Genomic DNA, 20,737 nt, shown 5'->3' on the forward strand with positions numbered 1-20,737 from the left:
TGGCAAAGCAAGTTCACTCAAAGTTTAAATTTGGGGCCCTTGATGCAAACTGCAAAAACAGTTGCTCAATCTCTTTTTTCCACCATTCACATTTTTGGGTTTTGTTTTTGTTTATGAGAATAATGTTATGTTCATAGTTTATCATCAAATAATTCTAAATAATGCATGTTCATCATTTACCATCAAATAATTCTAAATGGCTTACTTAAGACAAAAATAAAATGATTTATTTAAGGTCAAACATAATGATCCCAAGCATACTGATTATAGAATTTTAAGAGTCATTCCTGACATATATTTTTAATATATCAATATTCAGCATCAACAGTAATATGTCTGTGTCTACCACTCAAAACTAAGTTATGCTACTTTTTAATCCTATAGTACTTGTTTGTTTTGTTTTGTTTGTAGGCTACCCCTGACTGTGCTCAGGACTAACTCCTGACTTTGTGCTCAGGGATGACTCTGGTGATACTCTGGAGACCCTTTTCAGTGCTGGGATCTAACCCAGCTTGGTCATGTGCAAGGAAAGCTATATTATTTCTCTGGTACACCATGTAACTTTTTTAAAATAAACTTCTTACTTTAAAACCACAGCAGAGCTTCCTTTTCAGCAGGTCTGACTTTAGGGGAGAGACTCTCCAAACAATAATAGTGAGTTTTGTTGAAATATTGTATGCAATCAAAGTGAAAGTAAAGTGGAATTTATTAGTTACACAGGCGGGGGGGGGGCTAAAGGTGGAAGGGGCAAGGGGCATGGGGTGGTTATGGGTGTGGGGGTGCGGGGTGGAGCTATACTGGGATTCTTGGTGGTGGAATATGTGCACTGGTGAAGGGATGGGTATTCGAGCATTGTATAACTGAGATTTAAACCTGAAAACTTTGTAACTTTCCACATGGTGACTCAATAAAAAAATTTTTAAAAAAAGAAACAATAGGATTTAGCGATAAATTAAAATGAAAAATAGAAGTAAAGAACTACAGAGACCTGTAGATGGTAATGATGATATTTGGAGTGAGTGAGAAAGAGTTTTAACAAAGACAGGTCAAAAAGTAGAAACTGTCTTGAGAATTTAAAGCTTAATAGATTGAATATATGCTTTTATTATGACACAGATTGTGGAGGTGTCCTGGACTAGGAGATAAGTGAAGTTGAACTTGATGTAATGTGAACCACATGGAAAGTTAGGTAAAATAGATGACAATGGGAGAAATAAAATTGCTAAGGAACTATTTCTTGACAATGACTGCTCAGCTCTGTAGGATGCATGAGCTAATATTTTTTTGTGTTAACTATTTCAAATTTAAAGGATTCTATAATGTTCCACACAGTTTAAAGAGACTAAGAGCAAATTAAAGGTATACATAAAAAAAAAAAACACAGCAGAGCCTGGCAAGCTACCCATGGCGTATTCTATATGCCAAAAACAGTAACAACAGATCTCACAATGGGGACATTACTGGTGCCCGCTCGAGCAAATCAATGAACAATGGGATGACAGTGCTACAGTGCTACTTTAAAATCACTTCAGATTGAGGGCCAGAGTCATAGTACAGCAGAGAGGGCTTTTGCCTTGTAAGTGGCCAACTGGGGTTCCATTTCCGGCATCCCATTTGGTCCCCTGAGCACCACCAGGAGTGATCCTTGAGTGCAGGGCCATGAGTAAGCCTGAGCACCTGAGTACAGCCAGGTGTGGCAAAAAAAAAAAAAGCAAAACAAACAAACCAACCTTCAGATTGATAGAAATGTCATGAAGATAGTAGAGTTCCCTCTATTTTCCTATTTGCCATTATTGTCAACCTAGTGGGGTTCATAGTGCCATACTCATTACAACTGAGAAATTAACACTGATGCTTAGACTCCTGACTTCAATGAACTAAGCAAACTTTATTTGCATTAGCTCAAAACTGATTAAACCACATGCTTTGCTAGGATTTCATCGCCTTTTCCCTAATGCCCCTTCTCTATTCCCAAATCCCATTTGGGATCCATCATATGGTCATCACCTGAGTCTGCTCAACCTCGTCAGGGTCGGGATGGTCCCCCAATCCTGCCTTGGTTCTGAGGACCTAGATGGTTTTGATGAGTCCTGGTCTGGTAAGCTGTGGACCCTCTCTCAAATGGGGCTTGTCTGGTGCTTTAGTTGGGGTTGGTTGAGGCTTAAGCTTGGATCCTCCATGACAGGATGAGGTCATGTCACCTCAGAGAGCACATGATAAGCCTTGTGACATTGCTGCTGCTTCTGGCTGACCTAAAGCAGGGCCCCTCTCTATACTTAACCCTCTGGAAGTCAGTCCCTTGCAGGCCACGCTCAAGGTGATGGGGGCGGGGACTATACTCCTGAAGAAGGCGGTGTCTACTGAATCAGAAGACTTCAGTAAGGAAGTGCCTCCTCTCATTTGTTCAAACATCTCATTCCTATCTCTGTGTGTTCATGGCCATTAACTTTGCTGCTCAAGTCATTCCCATGTCAACCACTGGGAGTTCCTTCAAGCTGGCTCCCCCGTCTCCCGGGCTGGCTCCCGTTCGTTCATTTCTCTCGCACATCCCTACTTTCGAGAGCTGTAAGATGTTTTCTTCTCTTTCCCCACCCCAGCCCTAGGAACAGTCATTTCACTAAGGGACACTGCCCTTCAAAAACGACACATGCAAGTTTTTAATAGCAAATATTCTCAGTAGTTTACCAAATCAATCTCATACTCTGGGGCTTATTTTAGATCAAATGTTAAATTTTAGGTAAAAACTGACTAGTCGTTATGTTGCACATTTTTTTTTCCCTGCCTGATCCATTCTTTTCCCTTCTCGACTCTGCTCTGTGTTCTGGAGCTGACCTTTATGAACTCCATCACCTGGTCTTTCTGGCCTCCCAGATTCCTGCTGGGTCCGGCCAACAGAAAGCACCAGAATCTGGAGAGATGGGTTGAAAAATTTTTTTTCTCCCAATCTCTCTGTCTGACCAACCAGCTGGGAAGGATCCTGCTGCCATGAGCTACCCCTCCTGAAAAGCCACCGCTCTTGTGAGAACAGGAACAGCACTTCTGCCCCTGGAAAGTTTGCTCTCTCATCCTTGCAGACCCCCTTAATCTCCTCCACTGGGGCCCTGAGCACTGAAGCAATTTTACTATAGAAAAATTTACTGGTTCTAAGGACTGCACATCGTAAGTCTCCTGTCACTGGACTCTGAGACAAAGCAGCTGAGAAAAGTATAACCTGCCTGCGCCCAGATTTTTAAAACAGGTGTTACACCTTGAGCTGTATCAAAATTATTCCTTTTTAAACAACAGCTGCTTCTCTCTATTTTTTTTTACATATGCTCATAATACTCACCTTATAATCAGGTCGAATATTTGCAAAATAGATAAAAGAATCAACAGCTAGTGCGATTTTCAATCCGCCTCCTTCCCAAGAAAGTCCAGTCATCTGCTTTCCAGGAACCTTCAGAATACCTAGATGCTGATTAAATAATCACACCTCAAATATCAGAAGCATATCAAATACAAATTGCTGCCAATTGGTTTCAGAGATCAAAAGAGATATAGGCTGATATTCACTTCAACATCATTTTCCTTGAACTTTTAGCAGAAAAAAACATAAATCTGGTGGAATTTTGAGAGCTACAGCCAAAGAATTCAGAATTAAATTTCATCAATTCTTAAAAGCAAGGTATTTAAGTATGCTTCTTCATTTTTATGTACAATTATGGAGAGCAAAATGGCTAATTGAAACAGGATGACTGCGATTAAAGGATGCATCCTAATTTTATTTTATTTTTCAGAGTGAGCTTAGAACTGAATTATTTTAGTAGCAATTCAACCCATCAGTCTTGCCTCTCACTGTCATCTCTGCAGTCACTAAGTCACACTGCTCTGACAGCTTTCTATCCCCCAATACAACTCCTTGATTCTCAAATAAATTATGGGATTAGCTTTATATTGATATTTTAACCTTTCATGAATAATGACTGTTATTATTTTTTTAATTCTTTAAAATTCAGAATCTACTAATTCTCCTACTTCTACTGTTATTCCAAAAAAAGTCTCTAAAAATTAAATTAACAATGCTTATTATTAGAAAGAAAACTCTGCTCTTACAAAAATAGTGTATTTTAATGTAGCATCACCAAAGATTATTAAGCTATATTTTCTTAAAATAACAACTCTAAATAAAATTAAAAACAGAAGTTTTGAAAAAAAACACATGTAATAAATATAGTTACTATCTCATACACATTTAACATATCACATTTATAAGGAAAATTAATTGGAAACTAAATTACACTGAAACTAGCTCAAAATCCACTACGAAAACAGACATACATTCATATCACAGAGAAAATATTCCATATGTACTCCACAGTGATTCTTAATGTGAAATACCTGATCTTCTAAATATCCAGGGTATAAAATAAGTTCCGTAATAAAATACAACTCTGAAGGCTTATCACATGAAGGTGTTACTCAAAGATATATACCCACAAAAGAAAATGTGCCAGACAGATACCTTTCCTCCCTTCTTTTCCCCTACCTGACCTGTGACCTATTTAAGTGGAAAGAAAGCCAAGACTGTGACTGTGTTTACCTCGCCAAAGGGAGTGAAAAACTGCACCGTGTTTATATCTTTGTCCTGACTGACGGTCCTCTGGGAGCCGGCCACGGCTAAGACGCTGCCCGTGTGGTTCCACTGGATGCTCACCACATTCATGCCGGTGTCCACCAGAACTGGGTCTAGTCACAAAGACACAGATTCAGAAATCAGAACATGAGAACCAGGAGTTCACTGTGGTTTAAAAAAAAAAAAAAAGACTTGTGATGAACCATTTTTCATGTGTTCTCTACATTAGAGGCAAAGAAAGAATGACATACTTTGGTCATTCTCATGTCTCATTATCTGGCATCTCCCATTGTCGAAACAAATGGCAAGGCAGGGGCAATCTGGCTCCACGTAGCCTTCCGCGCCGTGGTACCAGTGAATTCCAGCGATGCTGATGGCCCCAGTGACATTCACCAAACAATTCAGCTTCATCTTCACCTAAATAAGATCATTTCCATCAATACCTTCTACTGAGCAATTGCATTTTCCCTTGGGGCGCCCAGAATCAACCCAGCACCTCCTGCGTACAAGGTAATTGTTCCATTGCTGACCTATATCCCTGGCTCCTAATAGTCTATATTTTAAAACAGACAAGTTTAAAAAGTATTGAAGAAGGAACATGAGAAACAGGATGTAGAATCTTGTTTCAAGTGCAGGCTCTATCGATCACTGATAGATCCTGGACAAATCACTTTGCTTGAGCTTTACTTTTCCTCACTTGAAAAATTATATATATAGATATATATATACATATATATATATGTATAATAGCTAAATGAAAATCAAATGATGAGAGTTAAAGTACTATGAGAAGAGCAGAGTCATACACAGCTGGTCATTACTGTTCCACCAACAAATGGGTTATCACGATAAAAATATCATTAGTACAGGGAAGGGGGCGGGAGGGGTCAGATAAAGCTTTAAATAAATCTCTGAGTCTGGAGAGATAGTTCTGGGGTTAAGGTGCTTGCCTTACACATCCTGGTTTAAGCCCAGTACCACATATTGTCCCCTGAACACGACAAAGAGTGATTCCTGAGAACAGTCATGTGTGCCTCCCAAAAGAAAAAAACAAGAAAAAAAATAATCTGACATGGTGTTTAAACTTTGGGCATCAGAAGGCACAAAGAGTAAACAGAACTTCATCCTACTCACTATCTTTCATCTTCTATTCGCTGAAATCTTATCCCTTCCAGGGATCAAAAAATTGGGGAAAGCTTTAACATACTGCATTAATTTAAATTGAAGCAATCCAAAAAGCTTTTCCATAAGAAACCATTATGCAATTGGGGAAAAAAATGCCTAAGTTGTTGAAGGTTGTCTTGATTAAACAAACCACCATACTGAATAAATTCAAACCTTTGTAAAAAATGGCATATAAATAGCACTATAGCATTGTCATCCCATTGTTCATCGATTTGCTCGAGCAGGCACCAGTAATGTCTCCATTGTGAGACTTGTTACTGTTTTGGGCATATTGAATACACCACGGGTAGCTTGCCAGGCTCTGCTATGTGGGCAGGATACTCTTGGTAGCTTGCTGGGCTCTCCGAGAGGGATGGGGGAATTGAACCCAGGTTGGCTGCATGCAAGGCAAACACCCATACCCGCTGTGCTATCGCTCCAGTCTGGCATATAAATAATCTGACATATAGAGCTAAATTAAAGAATACATATCTTGGGGCTGGAGCAATAGCACATCGGGTAGAGCATTTGCCTTGCACGCGGCCGACCCAGGTTCAATTCCCAGTATCCCATATGGTCCCCTGAGCATCGCCAGGGGTTATTCCTGAGTACAGAGCCAGAAGTAATCACTGTGCATCTCCAGGTGTGACCCAAAAAGCAAAAGCAAAAAAAAAGAATACATATCTTACTTACTATAAAATTCCCTTGGTTATCATAAATGTGTATTTCCCCATTTGCCATTCCAAAAAGTAAGACTTTACTGTCTGCAGACCAGGCTACATGGCATAACTGGATCCCCTTCAGATCCTTTCCCCAAATGCGGTTACCTAAAACAAGATATAAAACGCAATTATTTTGTGAAAAGTTCAAGGTTATGAGTTTCCAGCAACCGATCTAAAAAGCCTTCACTTCTGAAAGAGTTCTCATACTTTTGCAATTGGTCCCTTTATTCGGTCCACACATATTTATTCAGAAATGTAGGGTATCACATGCCCAACACCCTACTATTGCCATTACCAACTTTCTCCCTTCTCTTCTAATTTCCGAACTCCCAATCAGCAAATACAGGTGTCTTCAGACTTGGAAAGAAAACAGAATTTTCAGAGAAGAAATTCTTCGTTCCCATTTCCTAACATTCAGAACAGAAGTGAATCACCACATGGGCACTTTCCGCTCTGTTCTCAGCGCAAAGGAAGAGGCTCGACCCCAGCCAGGCACCCAACACCCACCTTCGCCCAATCCCCAGACTGTTCACTGACTTTTTTTCCCTTTCCTTTTTTCACTTGGCAAAAATCCCTCTCATTAATTATTCTCCTTTCCTTTTCTCTTTAAATTCTTCTCTCTAGACCTTTTAAGTATGAAACAGACTCAGATCTATTCCTCTCTTAAACTCTCACCTCAAATAAAAACAAGACAGAAAGCACTTCCCTCAGCCTAAGTCCTCCCCCAGCCCCTTTGTTTCTACCATCCCCTTCCCAGCCGTTCTCCACACACACCAGGAGTCAGCGCCCCAACCTCTACTGGACCCTCAATCCAGCCCAATCTGGCTCGACTCCACTGACACCGCCCAGAGAGGTCACCGTAAGCCCACTGCTGCAAAATCCAACAAATACAATTTTTAAACCATATCCCTTTTCTCTGGACGTCTATGAGTACAACAACAAATCTTCCAGATTTCCACTTTTCAGAATACGTTATGGAATTCTCTTCTTCTGTCTAGTCACTAAATGGAGTTTTTATTCCACAGACAGTCCTTAGGTTCTTCACCTATTCCAATTATTTATGTTACCATCTACAAATTAGTCATTCCTTAGTTATGCCTTCAGTACAGATTTTCTGCGCTGCAAAAAATATATTTATAAGAGGCTGGGGAACATTTTTTCTGCTACAAGCCATTTAGACATGTATAACATCATTCATGGGCCACTTAATGCTGACAGACAGCCACAGAAGTAGTCTTTGAACTGTGACTGAAAATTCCAGGTTCAACGGAACCCGAAATGGGTGACCACCCCCATCTCCTCCTGTATCCAGCAACTTGGCAGTCACACCCACAAGTCACCTCTGGCTGGCGCCAGATAATCTCATCAATGGCCACGATCCAGAGACTCATCATAAATCTCTCGGAAGAGAGCATAAAATGACTCACCATGGCCATGCCGCAAAGACCCTGAGCTGGGCTGTTTCATTCGGGGCACCCCAGAGATGGGTGGGTGAGGCCCCTCCCCACCCCTAGGACCCAGTCCCAGCAGCCGAAAATTTACAGAACTCAACCGCCAAGGCCACGCGACATCTCATACCTCACACCACTCATAGTCCAAGAGCAGCGCACCACATTTGATGGGGTTTAAAGTAGAAGGTAATCAATCTTAAGAGGGATATATATTTTCACAGGTGTGTGTGTGTGTGTGTGTGTGTGTGTGTGTGAAAGCACACAAAGCTCAACTTTTAACAACACATTAGTGATCTCTTATAGAAGGGCTTAATGGCCCCTGGGTGAAATACAACAATCTTCACACTCTTTCCTCTAAAGAAACCTTTATGGAGCATTTTCAGCATTTTATTCATAACAAACAATACAAAATAAGTTACTTCGGTTCAGCTTTGGGGCAGGAGTTGGGGCCCAGTATAGAAACACCCAAAATATGGTGGTGGGAAGATGTAATGATGGTGGAATTGGTGTTCGAATATTAAACATAATCAAATATTTTGAACAACTTTATAAAAATAAAATTCAATTAAAAAAAAAAAGAAATAACCCTTTAGTACCACAAGGTGTGGCCCAAAGGCCCCAACATAATAAGAAATGAGTGTTAGTTGCTATTCCTAGTTAGCTCTGTGTGCAATGATGCATTACCATCGACAGAACCGACTATCACAGCCCCGTCCTCGTATACGATGCAGATCTTCTGTCCATCTGCATTCCAGCTCATACTCCGAACCACTGACTTATTTCGATTGTTGATCATCTCCTCATACCAAGAGCCTATTTACACAAAGTAAAAAAATAATAATCATAAAGGTAAGTCAGAGGGCCACAGAGAGAGAAAGTATGAGATAAGGGACTCATCTTGCAGGTAGCAGCTGCAACCCTGGTTAGAATATCCAGTACATGTGATCCCCAGAAGACTGCCAGGGGTCACTCAAGCACAGAACTAGAAGTGGTCCCTGACCACCACTAGGTATGGCCCAGATACCCCACCCATCCAAAAGGAAAAAAATGACAAGTCAAATCTATTACATCTCTTAAACGGTGCTTAGGGCTTTAAAACATCCCCATAAAATGTACAGTGGGATAAATAACTACACAGTTTTCTATAATCTGAGCTATTAAACATAAAACCTTCAAATTCATCACAAGCAATAAAGCACTGACTCATAAATGCTTCAAAAATTATCATAGAGGGGCTGGAGCGATAGCACAGCAGGTAGGGTGTTTGCCTTGCACGTAGCCGACCTGGGTTGTCCTATTCCCAGCATCCCATATGGTCCCCCGAGCACCGCCAGGAGTAATTCCTGAGTGCAGAGCTAGGAGTAACCCCTGTGCATCGCCGGGTGTGACCCAAAAAGCAAAAAAAAAAAAAAAAAATTATCATAGAAAACACAAGTTCCTACCTTTTCCTCTTTCTTTCCTTTTCTTTTTTCCTCCCTCTTTTCAGTCTTTCTTCTCTTTCTTTCAATTAAAAAAATAAAACTTCAGGGGACTGGAGCGATGGGACAACAGGTAGGGTGCTTGCTTTGCACAGAGTCAACCCAGGTTCAATCCCCAGCATCCTATATGGCCCCTGGCCCCCACTAGGAGTGATCCCTGAGCACAGAGCCAGGCGTAAGGCCTGAGCACCGCTGGGTGTGACCCCAAAACCAAATAAATAAATAAACAGAACTTCATTTGCTTCATTTGCAGAGCAAAACTGGTGGACTTTTCTCAAAGCCTAACTCTTCCCACATGAACACCCTTCATGAAATAACCAAAGAATAAACAAAAATTGCAGTGATCTGATATGCACGCATAAATAAGCCATGTTAACCACATTATGTAAAAGCTCTAAACCTGCTTAAAGACAACACGGTTCACATATGTCAGTGTGATACCACATCACTCTGCATCCTTGCAGTGTATAGCCCTGAAGTGACAGCAATTTGTCTCATAATTGTATGACCAATTATGAGGAAAATCACTAGGCTGGTTTCTCTGGGTTTTTGTTGTTGTTGTTGTTGGGGTCACACCCAACTTGCTCAGGAGTTACTCCTGCCTCTGGGCTTAAGAATTATTCCTGGCAGGCTCAGGGTACTATACAGGGTGCCACAGATGGAACCCGAGTCTGTTACATGCAAAGCCAGCACCTTACCCTCTGTACTATTGTCCTGGCCCCACTTCCAGCTATTTTGTCCCCACTTCTTTAACATTATTCATATAGAAGGAACTCTAGTCTGCAACCATGCAAATAATCATGTCATCTGGAATAACAGAACCAAGCAGTCAGAGTCAGGACTGACGCCTGGCAAAGACCTATCTAGAAGGAAAAAAAAAAGCTTACTCATTCTCCTATGCTTCCACTTTCTACTCCCCCAGACACACACACACACACACACACACACACACACACACACACACACACACTTGTACAACAATTTTCTGACTTTCTCTGTGGGCAAAAGGCACAAATTTTGAGTAGGTCGTCAGAGGTAGCTAACACCATACACATGAAAGCAAAGAAAACTACATGATTCAACAGAGGAATCATATATAATTACAACAGAGGTGCACTTTATCTCCTGAGCTAACTACCACCACTGACCACAGAGAAAGTATTCTTAGAAACCTGCCAGTTAAAGTTCATTTTGGAAATATCCAACAGTCTCCTAATTCACTTTTTAATGTGAAATCACAGTTCAAAGGAAACAATCTAAAAAAAGAAAAACAGACAGCAAAAAATCCAGAAACATCATCATTATGCAGTTGGACTTTACTGTTATTGGCTAAACGGGGTCTATTTTGAAGATTTTTTTCCCATTCAAATACTGTAATCCAGACCCCAATTGTTTACAGATGAAATTCTCTGGCCTAAAATATACCTTTGTATAACATCCAAACAATAATAAGCCCATTTTCATCACTGGTAGTCAACTTCTGATATTGTTCGTTCCATGTTATAACTTGAACAGCACCTAAAAGATTATAAAAAGATTAGAAATTTTAAAAGGCAACAATTAAATTTCAAATATATGTTTTATAATAAATACCCAGAGCATGTTCAAATAAATACAGTTGCTATACAATGAACCAATCTTTAACAGAACTAAAAAATATTCTTAGGTTGCACTATTGTCACCAGTTTTCTACAACTGATATATAATACTATAACACTATTTTTTGTGTCTGTTCCTATTCGTGCCAACAAAGAAACTTACAACTCTTGCGTGGTTATAACAAAACTATCAAATAGCTAATGGAAGCTAATGGTAGAAACTAATATAATTTTGTTGTTAGCCTGACTTCCAAGGACTATAATGACAAAAGCATGTTAAGCATATAGGGTTTGTTTCTTTTAATGAAATAAGTAGCTTCATTTCAGCTAATGTGTCTTCTAATCTTTCTCTCCTCATCCTTTATTTTCCATTCTCTTTATAATATAGACTTCATCATATCTCAAATATTTGAGCTATATAATCAATTTTCCTTATTTTTTTCTTTAATCCATAAATAGTACATGATTTTTCTACATACAATCTATTTTCTTGGTTTTATTCATAATAGTATCTCTTTTCTTATGTATGACCAATTTTCCTTGATCTGTTTCTTTAATCCCCAAATAGTGTATTTTTCCTAAGAGTAGTATATTCTCTTTCATCATCACATTAAAAATCAGTAAATTTCACACCACCACAATGAATGTGAATATCATTAATACACAGTCCATGTCACTTTTTTTAAATGTCTTTACTTAAAGAACTGTGATTTTCAGAGTCATTGATAGTTGACTTTTAGGCAAATAATAGATTCATACTTAAATTTTATCAATTATCCAAATAATGTCCTTCATGGCTATTTTTCTCACTGCAAGATTCATTCTAGGATCATCTAGTGCATTCATTCGGTATGTCTCTTTACTTTCCTTTAGTTTTAAATTTTTTTATTTTCAGGGTCACATCCAGTGGTGCTCAGGGATCAGGCATGGTACTTGGGGAACCACATGCGGTGTCAGGGATAGAACTAGGGTCAGTCATGAACAAGGCAATAGCTTAACTCCTGGATTATCTCTCTGGCCCCTTAAGTTTCCTTAATTTTGAATCATAAAACATATTCCTTAAAAGGATTATACATTCTCAAAAAGGGTTCATTCTAATACCAGCATTTTAATATATAATAGCTACTTCTTTCAGATTTATTGGAGATATTGTTAAATTGTGTAAAAGCTGTTGAATAACCATACCCTATACTTATTGCGGTTCAACAGAAATGATTATCAGAAAGATTATTCAAAATGTTGACAGTTGTAAATACTTAAACTATTCAAACATGATCTTTAATATCATATGACTCACCACTATGACCTTCAAGAGTCTGATTCATTGAAAGGTTACTAGGGGTAGAACTACCCCTCAATTTTGCATCATCTAGAAAATCAAAGCAAAAAATTATGGCAAGTTTATAAAAATAACCGATAATAAGATTTTTCTACTTCTTTCTTTTTTAAAAAAAAAAAGGAATTCCTATTGCTAGAAGATATTAGAAAGATTTTAAGAATGTACTGTTGTCATCTATTTTTTTCATGATGGAAACAGAAAATTAACCTTTTAATATTTTAAAAATGTACCATGGAAACACTTCTCTTAAGTCTGAGTACTGAAAGTCAATGCTAACATCTTTAGTACTGTAACCAATATGATATGTGATTCTGGACCTGATACATTTGAAAGTGTGGTAGAGTAGCTCAATACTTCAATTTGTTTGTGTGGGCTGAGCACACAGACTTTACAGGGAGACATGTTTTCTCCTTATTAAATAGTACAACACTCTTCACAAAATACATGCTGACAAAAGAATAGCCTATTAAAAATAAACTTTGTATAATAGTATAAATAAAACCCACAAATATCTATATCTGAACATTGCATCTTGGAAAAAGCAACTTTGGAAAAGCATATGTATAATATATAACATATTATATATTATATATACACATATACTATACCTTATATGTATATATAAAGTTGCTGCTTCAATATATGTATATATACATATATGTGTGTATAACACATCTATATAATCTACCTAAAAGTTCTATTGCCCAAAAAGAACTCAAAGGTCTATAGGCATTCCTGATTTGGAGGACCATGCAATGCCAGGGATAAAACCCAGACTGCATCACGCAATTCATATACTCCTTTTAACTATCTATCTGGCCAAAAAACAACAAAAAAAAAAAAAAAAAAAACAGCTATAAGCTTAAGTGGGGTAGATGAAAACCAGCACCACGGAACTCCCCATGGCCAACAAGATAACAAACCAGAGCAACATGGGAATCATCTCTGGCAATAACCCCTAAGAGCACACAGCAGTACCTTGGATTTCAAATACTGAAAGAAGGCATCAATAAGAACTGGCATTTAAAACCCACAAAGAGGAATGTCAGAACCAATCTGGTAAATTCCACAGTCTGAAATATGTCTCAGAATCCCAGAAAGTCCAAGGAATTTTAAAAAGAGTAAGGTGCCAAAAAAAAAAAAAAGAGTAAGGTGCAACATAGACTCTGAGGAGGAAATCTGTAAGGGGACAGAAGATCCTGCCAAGAATGCCACTAACCAAGCACAAGAAATCTTTGAGACCTTAACAAAAAAATAAATAAATTGTCAAAATACCAGTCTTTGCACTTTGAATTCACAAAAGTTGTTAGCTTTTTTTATTATTATTAGTGAATCACCGTGAGGTACAGTTATAGGCTTATAAACTTTCGTGCTTGCGTTTCAGTCATACAACGGTCGAGTGCCCATCCCTCCACCAGTGCCCATTTTTCACCACCAATGGTCCCAGCATCCCTCTCACCACCCCCACCCCGTCCTCCCCTGGCCCCACCCTGCCTCTGTGGCAGGGCATTCCCTTTTGCTCTCTCTCTCCTTTTGGGTGTTGTGGTTTGCAGGAGAGATATTAAGTGGCCATCATGTTTGGTCTATAGTCTACTTTCAGCACGCATCTCCCATCCCGAATGGGCTCTCCTAGCACCCTTTACTTGGTGGTCCTGTCTCTATCTGTTGTTAGCTTTTATCAAAGTTATTAGCAGCCAAAAGGGGAGAGAACTGGGGCTGGAGCGATAGCACAGCGGGCAGAGCATTTGCCTTGCACTCGGCTGACCTGGGTTTGATCCCCAGCATCCCATATGGTCCCCGGAGCACCGGCAGGAGTAATTCCTGAGTACATGAGCCAGAGTAAACCTCTCTGTATTGCCGGGTGTGGCCCAAAAAGGGGGAAAAAAAAGGGAGGGGGACGGGGAGGAACTAAGAAACTACAAAGCTGTCCAGCTGTCCATTAGATTCAACGTGGAAGGCACGGGGGAGAAGCCTGACGCTGACTGGAGCAATGGCACTGCAGGGAGGAGTCTGGGTTCCGAGTCAATCCAAATTCAATCCCCAGATTCCTATAGAGTTCTCTGATCCTTGAGCACTGATGAGTGTAGCCAAATTTTTTTTTTAAAAAGTAACAATGCTGTGGGTTCAGGGAACTTGGACAAAGAGAAATAAAATTGCAAAGAAATCTATTATTTCAAATGTTAAAAAAAATCTGTTCTTGAGTGGGAGACTAACACCCAAGAACTGTAGAAATAAGTACCAGGAGGTTGACTCCATGGCTTCGAGGCTGGCCTCACGTTCCGGGGAAAGGTCAACTCAGAGAAGCGATCACCAACTACATTGTAGTCGAAGGCCATGTGGGGGAAGAGAGTTGCGGGCTGAATGAGGGCTAGAGACTGAGCACAGCGGCCACTCAACACCTTTATTGCAAACCACAACAGCTAATTAGAGAGAGAAAACAGAAGGGAATGCCTTGCCACAGTGGCAGGGTGGGGTGGGGGGGAGATGGGATTGGGGAGGGTGGGAGGGACACTGGGTTTACGGGTGGTGGAAAATGGGCACTGGTGAAGGGATGGGTTCCCGAACTTTGTATGAGGGAAATATAAGCACAAAAGTGTATAAATCTGTAACTGTACCCTCACGGTGATTCTCTAATTAAAAATAAATAAATTAAAAAAAAAAAAAAAAAATCTGTTCTTGGACAAAGTATATAAACATCAACACATCTGATAAGCAGGAAGCAAAAAGGATAGGGATGTATAATAGTCTACAAAAATGTAAGATTCAACCAGTAGAAGAACAAATGCCTCACATGTGTTACATTTGGTTTCCCAGTACAGCAAAGGAAAAAAGGGAAAAGAGGAGGAGGAGGAGACAAAGGAAAAAAGGGAAAAGAGGAGGAGGAGGAGGAGAAAGAAAATACCATATTCTGTGGCATTAATGAAATATCTACTGACATCATTTTTTATTAGACTCCAAAAAAAATGAACAATAAAAAAAAAACACAGCACAGGACAACACAGCCACTTAGCTTTCATTCTTTGTTCCATCAGTAACTCGGATAAAAACCCATCTGCTGGCTACATTCAATAATCTCTGAATTCCATTGCAAAAATACCACTAACTGTTTGGGGCTTTCTTCTCTCGCTTTTGAAAGACATGGAATTCATGATGACAAATACCAGAAGCAAACTTCACTGATGCACCAATGCTACTAGGCAATTTTCCATCGAGTTCAAACATTTGGGGCTTGCATGCATTTACCTGTCTGCGTCTCTACCTTCAGGACTTTGAGCAATCCATCTTCACCACCACAGGCTATGTATCCCTGGTCCTTGTTCCAAGATACGCATTTCAGTTTCACGTTACTGGGAATGGCAATCTGAAAAGCAACCAGTCACCCTCACTTTTCACCAAGAAAATCCAAAGGAAATGGACCCTGAAGAAAGTTCACAGAGGAGAGAAACTATCTGGCGGTGCAGAAGGACTAAGGGCTGTTGTTATGAACATGGGCAAAAATTCCGCGAACTGCTGGTCCTACTTATTTGGGAAAGAGACAGGTACAGAAGAGAAAGTCGCTGCCTGGGGAGAAGCCCAAAAGAGGATGGATTATTTTCTTTGGAAGGGGAAACGGAAGTATAAATCCATACCTACCATCCATCCATATTCCCTATCCTCATAACATTTAAGCTACCCAGTTGGTGGGGGTTACTCTGTTTTGCTGTCCTGCGAGAGCGGAGGCACTTCTGAGGGTGCTCAGGGGTCTGGGACCCCTCACTGCCAAGCGTGCGCCGAGGGCCATCCATGCCACAATCTCTGACCCTAGAGCGTCCCGCATCCAAGGCACATCCCCAACCCCAGCTACCTACTTTCATGCCTTTTTCTCTTGCCCAGGGTGCCAGTGATGAGCCCAAACGGGATCACCTGGGATCAGCAACGCGGGAAACAGAGACGCATGCCTGGGCTGCTGTGTCCTGCCGCCCCTCCCCATCACAGCATCCCCCGGGGGAAAGGGCCAGCCCCGCGGGGCAGGAGGAGGGTCGGGCGAGAAGGCTGCTGGCCGCGATCAGGACCCGCTGCAGGAGCGCAGGAGCCAGGAGAAGCCGCAGGAGGCGGCCCGGGGAGCTGCAGGTGGAGGCTGGGGGCTGGCCGGGCTGCAGCCGCGGCGGGATGCGGGCACCCTCGGGGGAAGCGCCCGCGGGGAAGCGCCACCGCGGCCCGGGCCAGGCCGCTCCCGGGGAAACTCACTTTCTTGCTCAGGTAAAAGAACATTCTGCAAACGCCCCAGCTCTCAGAATCCACCACAGGAAACTTGGGCTGCGGCGCCGATCGGGAGAGCCCGCACCTCCCCGCAAGCTCCCGTCGCCCTGGCAACCGCCGCCGCCCGGGCGCATCCGGGACTCCGCGGGGCGAACTTCCGGGGTGGCGCTGTCCGGGACGCGCGCCCTGCGCCTGCGCGGACGCGGATGCTGGGCACTGGCCAGGGGGCGCCCAAGCCCGGATACTGTAGGGGGCTCGGCCCCCGCTTCTGGGCCTTCTCCCGCGGGCCTGGGGAGCTGCAGGCGACCCAGCTGCCTCCTGTGCGCGCGGGCGCGGGGCGAGCGCCGGGTCAGACGGTCGCGGTGGAACTGGCCCCCGAGCGGGCCAGTACCACGCCCGGAGGAGACCCCCAGGGGGATGTTTGGGGGAGCCCAAAGCCCCGGCGTTGTGGATCGGGCAAAGTCGTTTGCTCTGTGCGCTGGCACCCGTGCCAAATCCGAATGCAGAAGAGCTCTGGGGAAGCTGCAGCCTTTCCCTGGCGCCTGCGGTCCCGGAACCGCGGGCAGCGGTTGTTCAGAAGTTCTGAGCTGTTTCCCGGCAGGAGACGGTGTTTATTTCAGGGCTTCTTAAGGGCTGTAAACTCTCACTGCAGCCTGAGGATCCCTATTTAAAAAACAGAATGTCCCTCGCGCCTGGTAATTGCCTTGGGGGCGTTCCTTGCCCCTCTCTTTTTAAAAATGTTTTTTAATAAATCACCGTGAGATACGGTTACAGATTTACAAACTTTTGTGATTACGTTTCAGTCATACAGTGATGGAGTACCCATCCCTCACCAGTGCCCATTCTTCACCACCAAAAAAAACGGGATGTTTGGTTCTTTCTCTCCCAGAGTAGACTGTTTCTATTTTCTTCCTTTCCACTTTATTTCTTTCTTCAATTGATCCTTTTGTTTTTGTCCAAGACGGATTTTTGGAGAGTTACAATGTAATTTAGAGCTTAGAAAAATGCCATGAAATTATTTTGTGTTCTCATGCATGTTTTTGTGTTTAATTTTCCCTTTTACACGTTTTTGTGCTTGTTTGGGTTTTGTTTTGATTTTTTTTTTCATTAAGACATTTAATGTAGGGAGCCATTTTACAGAGCTTGGCTCTTAATTGTCTAGTCAAGTGGAGGCTCCTTGGGATTCCTGTGATCTTATCATTTCGCCATTTGTCTCTCACTAGCCAACGTCCATGCCTGATTGGCATTCTACTACTGTTCCTATGGGGGTCCAAGAATGCATACTAAACCACCCTCTCCCAGCAGAGAGGTATAAGTATTGTAACTGCAGTAGAATAAACTCTCTCCCTTCTCCTCCTCCTGGCTCTGCGTCTGTTCATTCGGCTGTTCATCCGGCTGCGTCCCCTCCTTAGCCCCGCGAAGGGTCCTCCCTGCTGGACAGGACGGGACCCCACAATTTAATTTGCAAAGTTGTTCTTAATAATAGGGCAGAGTGGATGGGCTCCAGCTTCCCTCCCCGCCCCAAGCAGAGCTCCCGGTGGCCCAAGACCTTCGGAGCCTAGCCACAGCCATGCTCAAGGCCCCTCTCCACACATTCGGATGAGCCTCTCGCATGAAGGTACTGGCAGAGGAACCCAAGTGTGTGGGACCCGGGGCTGAGACTTCTAAGGCTGCTCGGATCAGGACTGGGCCTCTTCTGCCCAGATTTCCCATTTCCCAGTAGCTAGGCGGTCACACCCAGGGACTGCCCCCAGCACCGTGTGGAATCCCATCCATGACCAGCATCCAGAGACCCAAAAGCAAGCTCCTGGAAGTGTGCAGCCGTGAAGCAATATCTTACAGCCTACTTCTCCTCTGGGAGAACCTGGCAAACTACTGGAGTTTCCTGCCCACATGGGAGAGCCTTGCAAACTCCCCGTGGTGTATTCGTATGCCAAAACCAATAACAATGCTGGGTCTCATTCCCCTGACCCTGAAAGAGCCTCCAATGCAGCATCGTTGGGAAGGACAGAGTAAAGAGAGGCTTCTAAAATCTCAGGGCTAGGACGAATGGAGATGTTACTGAGACCACTCAAGATATTTGATGATCAATGGGATGATGATGGTGACAATGTTCTTAATAGAGTTTCAGGCCTACATGGCACCATACTAATCCCACCTCCAGTGTCAACTTCACAGATGTCCCCACCCCCAGCCTGTTTCCTTAACAGAAATATTTTTAAGTTTAATTATTGTCGTTTAGTCTCATGCTTACTACTATATTGTTGGCTCTGTGGTTTAGATTTATTCATATCTATACCTCTGCATCACCAGTATATGTATAGATAATTCATATATAGATATGCACATATATATGTGTATAAAAGTGTGTGTATGTGTGTATATATATATGTGTGTGTATGTATATATACACTTCTGCACCCCCAGGTGAGACCAAGACCCCAGACTGTGAGTCTCCCAGAGTTAACTCCTGTGCACCTCTTACTCCCCTAGTGGAGCTAAACCAGAGAACATTTCCACCAGCAGTGGATGAAAATACCTTATTCTCCACACCATTACCAATATAGATTGTTCCCAAGTTTTTTGATATGTGCTGTTCTTACTGGTATAAGTGATGCCTCATGTCTTCAATTTGGATTTCACTGACTGGTGAAGATGAGCTCTCTTTCTGGCCTCTATATGCCATCTGACTGTCTTCTTCAGAGAAGTGTTTGTTTCATTTCCCCACATTTGAATAGGGTTTTTGGATTTTTTGTTGTTGATCTTTGTTAGTGCTTTATGTATCTTGAATATTAACCCTTTATCTGATTTATTGAGTGATTATTTTCTCCCATTCAACTTGAATGTCTTTTAGTTTTAGCCTGTGTTTCTTTTGCCATGCAGATACTTTTCAATTTGATATAGTTCCACTTGTTTATTTTTTGTTTCAATTGCCTTTGTCAGTCCAAATCTTAGAGCATTATACCTATATTTTCCTCTGTGTATTTTATGGATTCTGCTTTGACCTCAAGGTCTTAGATGCATTTTGAATTGATTTTTGTCTAAGGTGTGAGACTTAATCCAGCTTCATTTTTTACATGTGGTTATCCAGTCTTCCCATCACCATTTGTTTGAGAGGCTGTCTATGCTCCATTTCATGTATTTAGCTCCTTTGTCAAATATTAGTTGACTCTAAATCTGGGGATTTGTCTTTGGGACCTCGATTCTCACCCTTTGGTCAGAGATTTTATCCTTATTCCAGTACCATGCTATTTTTGATTACCACAATATATCACACAAAAATGGTGCTAGCAAAGGAATGTGCACTCTTATGTTTTATAATAGTTTTACAATAGTTTGGGGTTAGATACCTCTAAGTTTCTAGGTATTGTTTTTGACTGTTCAGGGTGTTTGTTTGTTTGTTTTTATTCCATGCAAATTTTATTGATGTATCTATTGACTATTCTAAATCCTTGAACAATGTCATCAGATTTGGACTGGGATTGCTATTTAGTCTGTGTAATAATTTAGGTAGGATGATAATTTTGACAATATTGATTCTTCAATCCATGAACATGGAATATTTTTCCATTTCCTAAGGTCTCAATCTATGTCCTTTATATATGATTTACAGTTTCCTGGCATAGATAGGTACCTCATGTGTTTTGGTAACTTGATTCCCTTTGCGGCATCAGTGTTGTTTGTATAATATAGCATATACAGCAGGAGTTTATTTCATCCACCTAGAGATTTCCCCCAATTCAGACAATGATATTTCAGTCCTTTGACCTAAGTCTGTTGCCTGACCCAACACACTAAGAATTGACCATGGTCCCTAGTGCCTGTCATACTTGGACCCCAGCCAAAATCAAATCTTCCTGCAATCCTGAATAATCTATACTTTGAATTTTTTTTTTTTTTTTTGCTTTTTGGGTCACACCCGGCAATGCACAGGGGTCATTCCTGGCTCATGCACTCAGGAATTCCCCCTGGCGGTGCTCAGGGGACCATATGGGATGCTGGGATTCGAACCTGGGTCAGCCACGTGCAAGGCAAACGCCCTACCCGCTGTGCTATCACTCCAGCCCCCAATAATCTATACTTTGATGCCCTCCCCTACCCCCACAAACAGCAAGCCCATATGTGTTCTGCCTC

At 41.7% G+C, this 20,737-nt stretch overlaps 1 protein-coding gene across 2 annotated transcripts in view; it reads right to left on the minus strand.

Annotated features, from left to right (window-relative positions):
* The window catches only part of WDR35 (WD repeat domain 35), a 63,516-nt gene extending 46,789 nt beyond the window's left edge, over nt 1–16,727 (minus strand). For both annotated transcript variants that reach the window (XM_055122630.1, XM_055122629.1), the window contains exons 1-9: nt 16,592–16,727; nt 15,608–15,725; nt 12,323–12,394; nt 10,853–10,945; nt 8,634–8,762; nt 6,470–6,603; nt 4,864–5,029; nt 4,580–4,725; nt 3,329–3,454 (exon numbers count right to left, since the gene is read on the minus strand). In XM_055122630.1, the coding sequence (XP_054978605.1) occupies nt 3,329–3,454; nt 4,580–4,725; nt 4,864–5,029; nt 6,470–6,603; nt 8,634–8,762; nt 10,853–10,945; nt 12,323–12,394; nt 15,608–15,725; nt 16,592–16,615 (1,008 nt within the window). In that variant the 5' untranslated portion in view covers nt 16,616–16,727. The remainder of the gene's footprint in view (nt 1–3,328; nt 3,455–4,579; nt 4,726–4,863; nt 5,030–6,469; nt 6,604–8,633; nt 8,763–10,852; nt 10,946–12,322; nt 12,395–15,607; nt 15,726–16,591) is intronic.
* Nucleotides 16,728–20,737: the final 4,010 nt, after the last annotated feature.

The sequence above is a fragment of the Sorex araneus genome, chromosome X, assembly GCF_027595985.1.
Source record: "Sorex araneus isolate mSorAra2 chromosome X, mSorAra2.pri, whole genome shotgun sequence".
NCBI lineage: Eukaryota > Metazoa > Chordata > Mammalia > Eulipotyphla > Soricidae > Sorex > Sorex araneus.